The 15,083-nt window shown below is 41.2% G+C and overlaps 1 protein-coding gene across 2 annotated transcripts; it reads right to left on the reverse strand.

Moving 5' to 3' along the window:
* Window positions 1-2,955: 2,955 nt before the first annotated feature.
* TRPV1 (transient receptor potential cation channel subfamily V member 1) lies at window positions 2,956-15,071 on the reverse strand. 2 transcript variants are annotated; one of them, XM_057371947.1, is made up of 18 exons: window positions 14,281-15,071; window positions 13,192-13,335; window positions 12,522-12,552; window positions 11,049-11,364; window positions 10,331-10,497; window positions 9,891-10,043; window positions 9,383-9,523; window positions 8,615-8,913; window positions 7,852-8,028; window positions 7,500-7,664; window positions 7,123-7,218; window positions 6,737-6,807; window positions 6,148-6,313; window positions 5,383-5,449; window positions 4,663-4,979; window positions 3,976-4,103; window positions 3,631-3,746; window positions 2,956-3,270 (listed from the first exon to the last, which is right to left on the reverse strand). In XM_057371947.1, exons 4-18 carry the CDS (start codon window positions 11,348-11,350, stop codon window positions 3,101-3,103), a joined length of 2,535 nt encoding a protein of 844 aa, XP_057227930.1. In that variant the 5' UTR covers window positions 11,351-11,364; window positions 12,522-12,552; window positions 13,192-13,335; window positions 14,281-15,071; the 3' UTR covers window positions 2,956-3,100. The 2 variants fall into 2 exon arrangements, with proteins under 2 accessions (XP_057227930.1, XP_057227931.1); XM_057371948.1 differs by lacking the exon at window positions 12,522-12,552.
* Between the last annotated feature and the right edge of the window lie 12 nt (window positions 15,072-15,083).

Here is a 15,083-nt window from a genome sequence, read left to right on the forward strand (position 1 = left end):
TATTTTGAAGGTTAAAATCTGATGCAGGAGAAGCTGGGACCGTATTTTCTCTGTGGAAACTATTCCAGAGTGAGAAGTAATGGCAGCCTGCACGGTGTGGGTGATGGGAAGCACCTCAGAGCCCAAAAACCACAGCAAGAGGACCCAGGGTGTCTGTGCTGCMTCTGGCAAAGATAAATCTGATTCTGTGGGATTCCTTGGATCACAGAGAGCAAAGCAAGACAGTGGGATCAGAGGGAGAGGGGCTGTCCTGCCCTACACATGCTCTTGGGGCCCTCTTGTGGGCCCTGCTCTGTCCTGGACCCCACTAAAAACCACCCACGAGCTGCCTCAGGAGGGATTAATTGATGTTTTATTAGGACAAGGGCTATTCAGGCTCCAAGGCAGCTGTGGCAGAGGGCACACATGAACAGCAGCCTGTGTGGCTCCAAGCTTTTCAGGCAGGATGTGTGTTTTCCTCAACTAATTCAGGAATTCTTGAAAGGCTCAACAGCTCAGTTTTCGTGGCTGATTCCACCACTTACATCTCAGGTATGCAAACGCTGTCCATGCTGAGCTGGTGGGTTTGTTTTTCCACATTTTCACGGGTCCATTTTCAYCTCCCAGGGAAGCACAGCCCAGCTCACCCCTTCCTGCCATCTCCATCCCACACACATTTGCAGTCACTGCTAATTACAGCCTTCACCCTCAGATGAGAGGTGAGCACACCAACACCCTCCATTTCTCTCACTCCACTTCCACTGTGGTTATCAGGAGCTGGGGGTTATATATACATTTATTTATATGCAGTTGTCCAACCTGATCATCTCATTAAGTGTGGACACAAATTATTGTAATTAATGACTGTGAGAGGACAGATTTTTACCAGCTGTAAGCCTCAAAGAACAGCACAGGAGCCATGTTCTGTTTCTAACCTTGTTCAGRGTGAAATAATTACACAAACTTCAAACTAAAAGGCTTTTTCAAGACTTACAAAATATGTCAAGGTGAGCAGAACCTCCACAAAAAAAAACCTGAGTAAAGATAATTTATTGCAAGGCCATGTTCCTCCTCAGTGGAGGTGTCAGCAGAAGAAACAGAAAGGTGCCAGTCCTGGCAGAGCTGTTCCTAAAGGACAAATACTTCCAGAATTGGAGTTTTACAAAGCTGAACCCCCTCATCTGTGGGAAATAAATCTGTGCCCATCGCAGGAATTGAAGTGATGMTATAGCTGGAAATTCTGTGAGGTTGGTAATAACTCCCTCTAGAAAAGTGGGATCATTTTGTTTGCTTCCCAGAGAAGATTAAGGGATTTCAGAAATGCAACCAAAAACCCCACCAGCACCACCCTAACCCACAAATATAGGGCATTTACATTCTTAACCACGGTGTTATTCTGATGTGTGTTTTCAGCCTGAATTTCAGCATTTCTGATCAACCTTTATGCACAGGCATTTGATGTAAATCAGGGTGGACTTTAAGCCATGGATTAGGTCTCTACTCAAGCTGATAATTATGAAAAAYGGATTCCTCTCAAGGAAAACAGAAATTCTGTGAATATTTTCCAGCTATATCATAATCCTGCTCCCCCTCCAAGCATTAAATTCTGATTATTTCCACTTCAAATTGTGACTTTTTCAAGCAATTCTTTCAAATCCTTTGGCAAGTTTCTCTGGTTTTACCCTACAAACTCAGTGAAAATAAAATTCCATTTGTYCTGAGTGATGTTAACCAAAGAAACAAGAATTATCAGTCCTCTAGATGGTGCTACTATTTCAAACAAAGCAKCTGGATGTTTGAAGATTTCCTTGAAATATATTCCAAAATACATTCCATGAGAAAGGACCACAGTGAGAAATCCTGACCCCAGTAAAAGAAGTGGTTTCATCTCACAGGGYAGTCTCTATGCAAACACATTGACTGCTTCTCTTTAAAAGCAGTGAATGCTCCAGTATTTTATTAATTGCAGAAAAATGATGAGATTTATTGTTGAAAATTATCTGTAGCTCAGCTGCAACCCCAGGAAGAGCTGACAGCCCTGGTTAAACACCTTCTTCACTCAGGGTTATTTATGTGTGCACTCTGAGGGGGGTGTTGAAGGCTGTTAACTGGGAGGTTTTAGGGATACAAGGAAAGAAGGTAAAACCATTTACATTTTCTTGCCCAGCACAGCTGCACAGGTCCAGCACTGAAATATGGAGCCAGCTGTCTGTAAGACAAACTTTCTCATCCTTAGTTCCTCCATGCCCAGTCACTTTTCAAGATGACAAAGTTCCTCCTATTCTTTCATCTCTTTCCTAAGCTCCCATCTGTATTTTCAGAAATCTGCCTATTTTCTCTCTCAGGTATTTTTCCTGATTCTCTTTGTAAATCCAGCCAGATGGGTTTTCAGCACCAGACTTTTTTCTCTGTTGTTGTCAAAGTCAAGAACAAAAACCTTCTAATTTTAAGATTATTATTGTTGTACATTATTGTACATCTGACCTTTGRAAACATATATTGTATATAACCACTATCTCTTACTGTGTGCAAAGTTCATCTGTTATCTAAATAAATGTCAAATTTGGGATCTTGTTAAGCTTTTAGCTTCAGTAAAATAACTGTGCATTTTTGGAGTTTACTCTGAGTGTAACAGAAACATTTCATTGATTTTGACTATTCAACCTTTAAAATTTCACAGAGAATATTTGCCCTTGTGTTAYGAGAAAAGAATAACATCTTTAGATCATTCATGATTTTGTATTCTTTCCACGTCCTCATTTATTTATCTGCTTTCCAAGAAACTTTCCCCACAGGAACACCCCTCTGGAACTGCTCTTTTACAAGTGCTTTTTTAATTTGGTTGGTGGGTTTTTGAGGCAGCAAAGCCACAAAATCAAGGCCTGTGCACGCTCACAAAAAAAAAAAAATAATACAAGAGACCCTAAAAGCAGACAGAAGGTTATTTTAAAAATAACCATGAAGACAYGAGCTTAAACAACAAGTAGTTTATTCAGCATACTCAGTGAATCCTTGCACATGGTAATTCCCTAAATCCTCTGACCTTTTTCCAAAAGTCCCTGTTCCTGTAAATGAAGTGCTCTATTGTCCTGCTTGTGAGGACCAGGAGAGGCAACCAGAATTACACTGACTTTGGAATTGACTCTTTCAACACCTCAGAATTTTCTGGCTCAAAATAAGGTTCCAAAACAGGTTTTAATTTGACTTCTTCTGGCAGCTTTTGAGTCTCTTCTCTCCTCTTCTCTCCATCTTTTAAAAGAGGAACCAATGTTTTCCAGTGCCTCCCTGAAACTAAAAAGGAAAGGAATGGTTATTTTTTTTTCCCTCCATAGAAACAGAGGAACACAGACAAGTGGTTTGATAGGAAGCTGATGAAAGAAGAAGAAAGAAGCAGGAAGGAAGACTTTGTGGTTTTTTTCCTCATCCTGTTCCACGAGTTTTCCATATTTCAGCTGGCTGCACAGTTAAATGCTTTGGTGCTGGATGCTGAACTCCCAATCTGTAGGRTTTGGAGTCTCCAAAGTATTTATTCCAGAGAGTCAAACTGTGAGCAATGAGCCCGTTTCATCCTTTGCATTTTACAATTAATCCATGCTGCTGCTATCACCAGAGTGCAGCCCACACCAGGRTTTAGGTCCCTGAAAGTCTCACCTCTGCCAGGTTTAATAGAGAAGCTGGCGTTTCGTCTGAGGTCCCCACCGTACCCAGGGTCTTCGTTGATTATGCCCAGATTAGTGTTCCACGTGGACCAGTTCACTTCATCAACCCTGGGAGAAAAAAACAAACTCAATATCTATTCTAAGGATCACCAGACAACTCCAGGGTCAGCTCATATCACAAACTGCCACTTCTCCAGCCTCAGATCTGACCCAAAAACCAGGTTAAACTGACCATTCAGAGTGCTCCAGGGGAAAAGTTCTGCTTCCCATCACCAGATATCTCAAAGCTGTTTGTCTACAAAAGATTGTTGGCTTGATACACAAACAAACARGTTACCTAAAGCACCATCTGTAATCATCTTGGCCATCAGGTGTGATCCCCACCAGGACTTGCTTCCCAGACCGGAATGAGTGTCTCAAACAGTTCAAGTAGCTGTTCTCAATATCCAGGATTGTGATGGCTCTCTGCCAGGTAAGAGAAAGCAGAGCACTGAGAGGCTGCTGGTCAAAGTCAAAGAAATCCTGAATTCTGCCTCTGTTTTAAAAACCCTGAGTTTTTATCATTGCCARCATCTTAGAGGAGATACTGTAACAGTATCTGCAACATCAGGCTCTGTTAATATGTCACTGAAAATGCTGAATTGCTGCCCGGTAAATAAAACCATGACTAAAAAAAAAAGATTCTGGTAAAGATTGGTTTTCCCCTTACATAATCCCTCTGTTCATAGTCTGATCAGGATTTTCCACCATACAAAACCCAAATAATTTTGTCTTATTACAAAAGTACTTCTTTCCTTAAATTCTGAACATCTGTGGAACACTGGGAACATCTGCTTAKGCAAAACATCAAATACACATGGAAAAGGAACTAATACACTTGTTTTTCAGTAATTGCTCACGCGGATCAGAACAAAGCAGTGACATGTTATTTAGAAACATGGCAGTTCCTAAAGATTCTCTCCAAAATTTTTTATGATTCCCCACGTCCTTTTTTATGGACAACAACCCCACAGAACCAACKTACTTGGAGTTTCCAGATGCTCTTGCTCTCCTGTGCAATTTTGTTGACAGTCTCCCCCATCAGTGCAATGAGCATGTTGAGCAGGAGGATGTAGGTGAGGATGACATAGAGAACCAGAAGGATGACAAACACTGACTTGAACCTGTAATTCTCTGTGAAYTCCAGGTCTCCCATGCCAATGGTGAACTTGAAGAGCTCCAGGCAGGTGTAGTAGAGGCTGTTGTAGGAGGTGCGGCCTCGTTTCACGTGGCAGCATCGGGCATRGTCAGAGATATTTATGTCCTGCCCCTCATTGTCATCTTCAATTAAAGTCACCACAGCTGTGGCAAAAGAAGAATCACATTCAGGGGATGAAAACACAGCTTGAGATCATAATTTCATTGCAAGCAATGAAAATGAGCWGCAAGGTAACACACATTCCCTCTATGGTACATTGACCCCRGGGAAATTGTCCCATAAAATATTCYCCATAACTGACACCATCTTAGCAGGTGCTGTCTCARTTTTCTCCACACAGAACAGGATGACTGGTTTTCTACTCAGCTTTGCAACCCAGGGATGAAAAGCGGTATGAAATCACAACAGATAATTGTTACTCTGAATTTTTTTTTAATTAGGTTTGTTGCCAATTTTAGTTGGGAACAAAAAGTCTAAGCACCTCGAAAAATAAAATTTTCTGAGACTCTTTAAGGCAACAAAAGGTAATTCCAAGCAGAATATTACCTGTAGAAAATCCCAAAAGGAATACAAGATAGACAAACATGAAGCGACACAAATCTCTAAGGATCATCTGTAACAYGGAAACAGATGAAAATATTTAAAAACTTGAATGTAAACTGCAACAAAAATTGTTAGATGTTTTAGCTCAAGTAGACATTTGCTGTGAACTGGCTGTTGACACATTAAACTGTTGTTTATCCTGCTGAGATAATAAACCTTAATACAGAAAACATTTTCCTGTTATTCATGCAACTATTTACAGACAAATGCAGCACATACACATGGGAACAGTTCCCTCTTTGTGAGTACAAACCACATAAAAACAGTTSCATCTTTCTTCCCCTCTTGGGCTGGCTGGCTACATCACAGAGAGGTTTATTAGCCAGCTACTGCCTCTTAGCTAATTGCTCTGTTTGGCAACATTTTAACAATACCTAGAGAAATTTCCAGCTGGTAGAAAGCTGGACCATTTTACACCACTGTTCTCAACCTCCTTTCATCCATGCTTATCCAACTGTAGTTATTTTGAAGCACGGCGGGTAATAAAAACAATAATAATCATCATCATCATCCTATCAAGACTGCTGTAAAACATATGGATGAGGAGCAGGAGGTTTTTCTACATCACTTAAATTTTATCCCTTCACTCAGAAAATAACAACAAACAATAGCAGAGTCATATGAGAGGTGGATCTGGAAATGGGGCTGTTGGCAGCAGTGCCCTGCTCTGAGCACTCTGCTGTTCCCTCACCCGCTCCCTGCACTGACCTTGGCGATCATGACGGAGTAAATTCCCATCTGCTGGAAGCCACGGGTGTAGTAGAGCATGTTGGTCCAGCCCAGGGCCAGGGAGAACACCATGGAAGCCACATAGAGCTCCTGGCCACAGAAGTACAGCACCACGGAGCTCAGCAGGAGCAGGGAGTGGACAAAGCTGGAAAAGAAGTGTGGTGTGAATGCAGARGGATGGGCTGGCTACAGGTGCTGGGAACACAGGAGCCCATGGGGTGGACAGCAGAACATGGGATTCTCCAGTTGGGAAGAGAAAGGGCCCTTGAGAGACAAAGCTCCCTTAGCAATGGGAGAATTTCTGTATATCCAATGCATAAATCCACCTTGGAGATCCGTTCCTAACTGCTGAATGACACACTGAACATTCAGACATTTAATTGGCTTTACCTCCACAGCAGGTCWCTGATCCAGACCCATTTGCTCAATGACATCCCCAGGCCACTGTGTCATAAAGACCCAGGGAATTATAGCCAAGCACCTATTCCAGGTGGCTTCAGCCTAAACTACAGATCCCACACACTCCTCTGTTTCAGGCTGAGATGAAATCAAAGATAATGGAGCTTACAAAAGAACCTCACTGTAGCCATCAACTATCAGTGTCTTGAGTGATGGGCGTCTCTGTACGAAATATTGGATCTGAAAAGAAAAGGGAACAAAGACCAAGTTTGCATCAAGGAAATATTGATTCCCTGCAAATTAATCAGCTAAGCACTGACCCCTGTACCAGGGAGCTGGTACCCATAAAACACCTCACAAGAACAGCTGAAAGACAACACAGGTGCAAGGTCTAAGGAGGATTCTTCCAGTAACACCAGGTCAAGGAAAAAGATTTGTAGCTCTTGACTAAAACATGGATTATCTTAGCAGCCAATGCTAATGAACAGGAAAAGCTTGTTTTAGTCTCTCCTATGTCTACCCAAATGGCAAAAGGAAAATTTTCAAACATCTTACCCCTCTGAAAAAAAAATAGAGGCCTCCCAGTACACTCARGATCTCTCCAGTTACTCGAAAATACTCCCCAGTGCTGTAACCAAAGGTGAAGGGAGGCTGTAAAAGACAGRAAAATAGAAATGTTCATCAGAACTGGAGTTAGGAAAGACCTGACCTTGCCAGCAGCTGGAAGCAACTCCATTTCTGGGGGAAYAGATGAAGTTTCTGAATGTGCTGCAGCAAGGAGGAAAGACCGGGAAGGAAGCAGGGTCAAAATCTCTCTCCTGCCTTCAGGAAAGAGGAAAATTCTGATGTTAGGAGCACACTTTCAAATGGGAGGCAGATTTGGGATGTCACGCAATGGGTGGTTCCCCTGACACATGCCACAAATAACGTACCTTTTCATTCTTCTGCACAGGTCTGTAGTAAGCAGCTGCAGTGAGGATGGTGATGTGCATGGTGTAGACAAARAAATTGAAGTAAAATAAGTGCTTGACAAACCGGTCCCACTTGTCTTGCAGCAGCCTGTTCAGGGGCTCCACCAGCAGCATCTCGTGACGGTTCTGAGCAGGAGAAGAAGGAGAATTTTACTGGGACCAAAATATRCTGGACTTTGAAAAACACCATATGATATAAATCTTCAGCAAATGATTCCTCTAGTTCCCTTAAACTCAGGGTAGGAGGTTGCTGTTCCATGGGAATGAGGGAGAATATGAAGCTCTCCCACAGGCAAGGAGGTGCAGTACTCACCGGTGTCTCACTGCTGTAGGCAAGGATCTCAAGCACTGAATTTTTCTCACAGGTGTCTATRCAGGACAGGTCATAAAGAGAGGAGTGGACAGGTCCATAGGCCCATTCAGTGAACTTCCTGGACAAATGTCTGCACTCRGGGTCTTTGATCTCTCGTCTGAGGATGTAAGCGAAAATCTAATTGCAAAAGAACAATACAACCAACATTTCAGTGCTAATGGACTTCTCATTCCTCAGCCTCTCCACAAGACAGGAAGGATAATTTCTCCCTAGTTTAACTGAGCTGAAGCCAAAACACTTGAGCACTCCAGAGATCACAGTCTGAAATAAAAACAGTTAATTTCCTCACTGTGTGCTGGGAGATGAGAAATATAAATACCTTTTACAACTTGGCATTATCTGTTCCAAAACTGCAAGAGAAAAGCAGAGGTATGTAACCTCTCTGAACACAAGTCACTTTGAATGGGGACTGCCAGAAAATTAGTTATATCAGCCAGTCAAAAGCAAAARAGCTCCAGTGGCTCAGATAATATCAGAGAACACTTTCTGTTTGCTCTGGGGCTGCCTTGCATACCAGTGGGGTGTGAATAACCCACTTTTAAACTTTTAAGCTTTTAAGGACTGTGCAGTTAAATGGCAGCATCAGTTCCTCTAAATTAACAGGCCCCAATAATAAAGTCCTAAAATCYACCCTGTATAAATGTTTTACCTGTTCTCTCTATAATGTGATACAGTAACGGGACAAAGACCTTTGTTCACCTACCCCTATCTTCCCTGTTTTGGCTGCCAGAGTTAATGGAGTCAGCCCCTTCTTGTTGGTGAGTTCTTCCAGCTTGACGATGGGATTAATTTTGGCACCAAGGATCAATATGTTATTATACATCTTGGTTACAAACTTGGTGTTATCCTTGGTGTTATCTGCAATCTCCACCAGTGTGTGCAGCACCATGTTGCCCATGGAGTCCTCAGCAGTGATGTCAGCTGCCTGGTAGGGATTCTCCAGGAGGAATTTCACAATGCAGAGCTGGTTGGTGCAGGCAGCCAGGGACAAAGGCAGCTCCCCTATGGCAAGCAATGAGAAGGAGTGGTCAGAAAGCACAGTAGTAGAGGTGCATAAACAAAAACATCACATTGTTTACATCTCCACCAKGAGAAAAGGTGAATTTCTCTGTCTGAAACAGCACCAATTCTTGTGACAGCTATTAGAATACATTTTCTTTGGTTTAACTGCATCACAGAAATACAACTTCTTTAAAAAACCCTGCCAGAACAGGAGCAGAAGGTTACAGAGGATATAGTGCTCAGAGAACAAAGGAAGCTGACACCGAGCCCACACTGAACACCATCAGCTACCAGCTGTGTTTCTTTATAAGCTCAGTTTTTGAGAGGAAATATTTGGCCCAAAGGTGGAATAGCCCATCTGGTACTTGTGAGCCTCCAGTCCCACATAAACAGGATTATTTAACAGCTTGCATTTGGGATGCTGCTAGGACAACTCAATCAATAAAGCCCATACTGTGCTCACTCCTACCAAAATAAAAGCCAGATTTCCCTTTGATTTTCCTGAAGAACTCCCCACAGGCTCTGGCATGAACATCTGCTCCATTCTGGACCAGGAGCTTCACCAGGTACATATTCCTCCTCTCGATGGCAATGTGAAGAGCAGTCTGGCCTACAGAGACATACATCAGACAGAAATCTTCAGCATTTAGTACAGACTGAGAGCTTTCAGCACTGCAATTCCCTCAGCTCCACGTAAGATGGTGGAACTGAGAGCTCTGCCTGCTAAAAAGCTCTAGAAGTGAACAAGAAAAAAACTCACACAAACAGCAAATGCAAGTCATGAAATCACTGTGTATCAACAATGGCAGAATATTGCACCTAACAGGACACAGCCCCAGAACAAATGCACACAYGTTTAATCACACACTGGAACTTTGGGGTGCATTAAGGCCTCATGCACAAGACTTTGAGAGCCCTGCTGACTCCATTTCARCCTGACTACCCTCAGCATTCTCTGCAGCAGCTGTTTCTCTTACCCTTGTAGTAGTTGTCAGTATATTCTGCATTAACAAACTCTTTCAGAGTTCCAGTTTTCCTTGCAATATCCAGCAGCAAGGGAATGGTGTCATTTTTCCCATCATGTAGATTCAGCATGGCTTTCAGTAAACAGGTTTTCCCAGTTTCAGGCTCTATAACACAAAAAATTGCAGCTATATAGAAGTGATTACAAACCTACCATCCATATCCAGGCAAGCAGGAATTAATGAGGCTCTTTTCAAAAGACAAGAAACCTCATTTAGTGTTTCACATAAAATTTCAACTCCTGTAACCTTACAATCAATGTGTTGCCCAATCAATAGGGCTATTAAAGGACCTCCTGCAGACATGTAACATAATTATCTTTTTTCGTTTTCATCTCAGTAACCCTACTGGAAAAAGAAGAGGGCCACTCAAAGTATGTGACATTAAAGGGTACCTTTGAATTCCTCATCTGTGAGATGCTTGAAGGTTCTATTAAGGTAGAGTAGTAGGTCACTGAGGTCCTTTGTGTTGCCTTGGGCTACAGCATCAAAGATCCTTCTACGGTCATAAAATTTGAAAGCTTTTTCTGAGCAGCCTGTTATGGAATCTGTAGATAGGAACCTAAARAGGGGAAATGCCAGTTAGTTAAAGTCAGATACTAAGCAGGCTTTTGATAAACKACCAGAATACTGGTTTTCATTTGCTTGGGTGAAACAGTAAACACTGCCATTTAGAACAGATGGATCTGCAAAGACTACAAGACCAACAAAGTCTGCAAGCAACTCTCCTGATAAAATCATGGTTCTGTWGCTGAAAAGCTGAGAACAAGACTTAGAAGAGGCATTGAAGTTTGGCAGTGTAACTACAGGCCTGGAGCCAGGCAATCCCTTATTCCCACTCTGAGCCATGTCCATTCACTGAACAGCCTCAAGCAAATGAATTAAGGCCTACTGCCAATTTTGGGCATAATATCCATGGACTGAATTTTGGGAGATGCCAAGAGAAAACAGTTATTGTCACTTTCAGTTGCAACACTCCTTCATCTGGCATTGAAAATAGTGAAACTGAAAAAATGGTCAGACTACAGTGAAGGGAACAAATGCTGCTCTAAGAAACATGGCATGCAGTCATTAAACTACTCATTACAACCACATCTGACAATGCAAACTTACTTGTGAAATTTCCCCCTCTCTAGATTCACGTGGAATTTGATGACAGAAGGTGCCATCAGGTGATCCATCTGGTAAAAGGAGTCCATGGGAGCCATGTCCTGGTCACTGTCCCCCATGACAAAGCGGCCCCGTCTTGCAAAGATGTTGCTTTTGGGTGGCTGCACCTTGGTGCTGAGTGGGGCCTGGGRGTTGTCAGGGGTTTCCTGGACAGAGTCCTCCCCATCCGTGTGTTCGTCTGTCACTTCAGAATCCTCCATGTCAAAACTGCCRAATTTCTTCATCTTCCCCAGAATGGAAGACATGATGAGCCAGCAGTCTGTGAGAAAGGACAAAATACCTCAAGTCAGCCCTTCACAGGGCCATGAGTYCCCTTTTGCCTAGGAATGTTTTCCAGAAACAGCAGGGAGCAGATTGGTTTCTCTCATCCCAGAAATGAGGCAGATGGACCCATATTCACTGTGCCCACAATCGGAACAGTTTAGTAGGTCATTACCTCTATTCCATTTGTTCCTGTTCCCACTGCCCTTWCCCATTCCAGGATGGAGAAAGCAAACCAGAGCATCCCAGAGCTTCCTGCCCATCTCACTGCAGAGCTGATTAATTCTGCTTAAAACCAGTACCTCATCCTCCTCCAGTCACTGGTAAAGCCTGAACAATCTCAACCCCCARCAACCTCTGCTTTTCTTCTCTACTTTCTGACTGGTGTGTGCCACAAACCATTCTCATGATTCTATCAGGCATGTGTATAAAGCCCTGCTTGTGTCGTAGCTCTMTGTCTGGGATGCTGAGCACAGAGGGCTTCCTGCACCCAGGAAAATGATCCCTTAAGGGCTTCTTTGCCAGAGCTATGGCAATGCCTGATGGAAACTGGAGTGTGTGATCCTTGAGAGATGAGTGTCACCTCCGACACGAGGATGGAAACAGAGAAGGAAAGCTTACCACAGATAAGATATGACTGTAACACCACATGGCTGATCTTGTCTGATTCTCAACCACATAAAACCTGACACAGCTTAGAGACACRCTCTGAAATCCTACATTGCTTGGAAATCCTACAGCTTTGAGCACAGGAATGACACTAAAGCTTTAAAAAGCCTTGAATAATAAACCACATTAGATAGGCAATCTTCTCTGTGCAGTCAGTGTGCAAACAGCATCATAAACATGTTCAAGGTTGTTTCTCACCACGAGATAAACATTCTGTGRGTTCTCAGCAAACCTACATTGTACATTAAAGCTGGATTTTCAGTTCTACAGGAATAGCACCAATTTACATCACAGTTCATATTTACATCAAGGGTCACTTATATTTTTATGTGAATGTAAGACAGGAAAGAAAATTTTGTCTTTTGCATTTTCTATAATTTTGTACAATATACATGTAAAGAAAAAACMCATTTGCAAGCTTGCACTTTTAGGGCTACTGAAAGCAAACCAGCACAGCACAGACAAACTGCAATTTAACTTGCTCACCTTGCAAGTTCTCTGTGTCCTTAGAATCACTCTGAAAGAATAATGTAAATCTTATTAACTTAATTATCCTATAATAAGAAATAAAAATATTTCTATTTGGAATAGGATTCTAAAATTACAGTAGAATTATTAGTTTGGTGAAAAAGAAATAAACATATATAAAAACCAGAAAAAAGCACAGTGGGAATATAGTCATGTATAATTTATTTTTTTTGTCTTATTTAAACTCATGTGGATTGAGCCAAAAACTATCAGCGAGATGGCTATGGAAAACAGAACCTCTTACTTTCCACAGGATAAATATAGTATTAGAATATGCAGAATAGGCTCAATCCTGTCTCTCTGCTCAAACCTACATTATATGCTCTTTCTAAACCCTGTTGGTAATATATTTGATAATGAAGACAAAACTGAATTTCCCCATGAGTATGAATTTGCAAGGGAAACAACCTCCACAAATCTGTAGAAGGATTATTTAAGAAAACACTAAGTATTATCTAGTTGAAAAAATGCACAACATATTTGAACTCTTTGAAACCCMGAAGTTTGATACAATAAATAAGGAAATATTTTTAATAGAATGCCTTGCCACATTACAACTTAAAACAAGTAACAAAGAGGTTAAAAATAACTAATAACCATGCTACTCAAACACACATGCAGAACTTACAAATATTGACAAAAATCCTGTCTTCTGAGAAAYAGTCCAGTCTCAGTAAACACCCACTGATCTACTGGAATTCAGTGCCAGATATTCYTCCTCCAAGGTGCTGGACTGAAAAGCCCTCAGAGTTTGCTTCTCCACTTCATTTGTCTGCAAAATGCAATGATTTTTAGAACCAAGGGAAGTTCACTGGAAGAACAGAGAATAGAGCAATAAGATAATTAAGAACAATTCTGGAACCAGAAGCATCAGAGGCTTCTACCCCCAGAGGTTTAGCAAAGCTCTTTACAAGAATTGCAGTAAGTTGCTGTTGTTTTTCCCTCCCCTTTAATTGCATTTAGTAATGGATATTCTTTTCCAGATTTCCTCTTCGTAATTACACTCAAATTTGCAAAAAAAAAAAACCAAAAAACTAAAAACACCCAAACCACCAGACTGCAATTGTTTCTGGGGGTCACAGTCTCAATTCAATTTACAAAACTTTGTAAAATATGCCACAGTCACCTTTCTGGACACCTTTCTCCAGTGGTTGATTTAAAGATARATATTTTAAAGATAAACTAATTCAGAGAAGAGTTGAGGAAGAAGCAATGACAGAAGGTCCTAAAGCCTTTTTATTGTTCCACGCTCCTCCTATGTTTTAATTTTTGTGTGTATATACATATGTATCAGCTTCTAAATATTAATGTCATTAGGAAAAACACCAATTTATCCAATCCAGGATGGATCTAACACCCTTAAAAATTCAGAGCTGTGTCATATATTGTTAAATATATCATTTATATAAGATCTTTCTGAAAAAAAAACAGTCTAGAGAAACAGTTTTTTCAGTGGCCAGGCTGACAGGCTGTAACTGTTAGGCTGGGAGCAACCCCAGACTTCTGAGGTTTTGAGTAGATAATTAAATCATTCAATGAATTTATCTGTCTTCTGTTTTTGCATAAGGTAGCTGTCTCTCTAGTCTTGCCATCTATCCAAGGATATATAAAAGAATTACATATTTGCCTATTTAATAGCAAACCAATTATGCTCCTTAGAACACCCTGTGGTACTCAGAGTAACAAGCCTATTTATTAATGCATAAATATAGATTACCAATAGGCAGGTCCTGGTCCTCAGCCATATCCAAGATGCTGCAAAGGCTTTTGATGCAACAGCATCATCACCCCTTTCCTATTATTCAATAAAAATRAAAGCAGATCTGCAGATAAAAATTATAATGAGAGAGGGAAAACAACATATAACAGATTCACACCTTTTACAACACCTTTAATTAYGTCTTAATTTTCTCTGGAATATGCCAAGAGTTCCTTAAACAGGACATGAAGTAGAAATTAAGCCATCTCTGTAATTAAGATCTCAGACTTGGCACAGCTTTCTCACCATAAAAATGTCGGTCCTGATGTTGCCAATGAGCAAGAGAGGAATCCTTGTCCATATTCCAGCAGAAACATTGCTTCCTAGGAATGAAACTGTATCCAGGTARCATGAAACATCTTACTTGGCTTCCCAATGTTCATTTGAGCAAAAGAAATGTACATGTAGATAGAAAAGTATAAATGTTTTAAAATAAAGACTAAGAAGAAAAAGAAATTCTAAGAGCATAACAGAGGGGCTAAAAACTTGGAAATTTTAAGGGAATGCACACAAGCATCAGAAWAAGTTACAGACAGCAACTCAACTTATTTCCTATCAAGAAAATGAACCCCACATGAAGTGTCTTTCTATGTCGAAAGTTAATGGATCTTTCCCAGTCACTCAGATAAATTTAATGTGATAATTACTTCTCATTTCACAAATGGGAATGACAGAGCAAAAAAATGTGCAGACCCAGGAGAAGCAGACACTAAATGGAGGAGTTTTGTCCCTCTGTAACGAGTCAGAGTGCCTGTTGGACA

This window comes from Malurus melanocephalus, unplaced genomic scaffold (genome assembly GCF_030028575.1).
Source record: "Malurus melanocephalus ecotype Western Australia unplaced genomic scaffold, MMel_1.1 scaffold_162, whole genome shotgun sequence".
Classification (NCBI taxonomy): Eukaryota; Metazoa; Chordata; class Aves; order Passeriformes; family Maluridae; genus Malurus; species Malurus melanocephalus.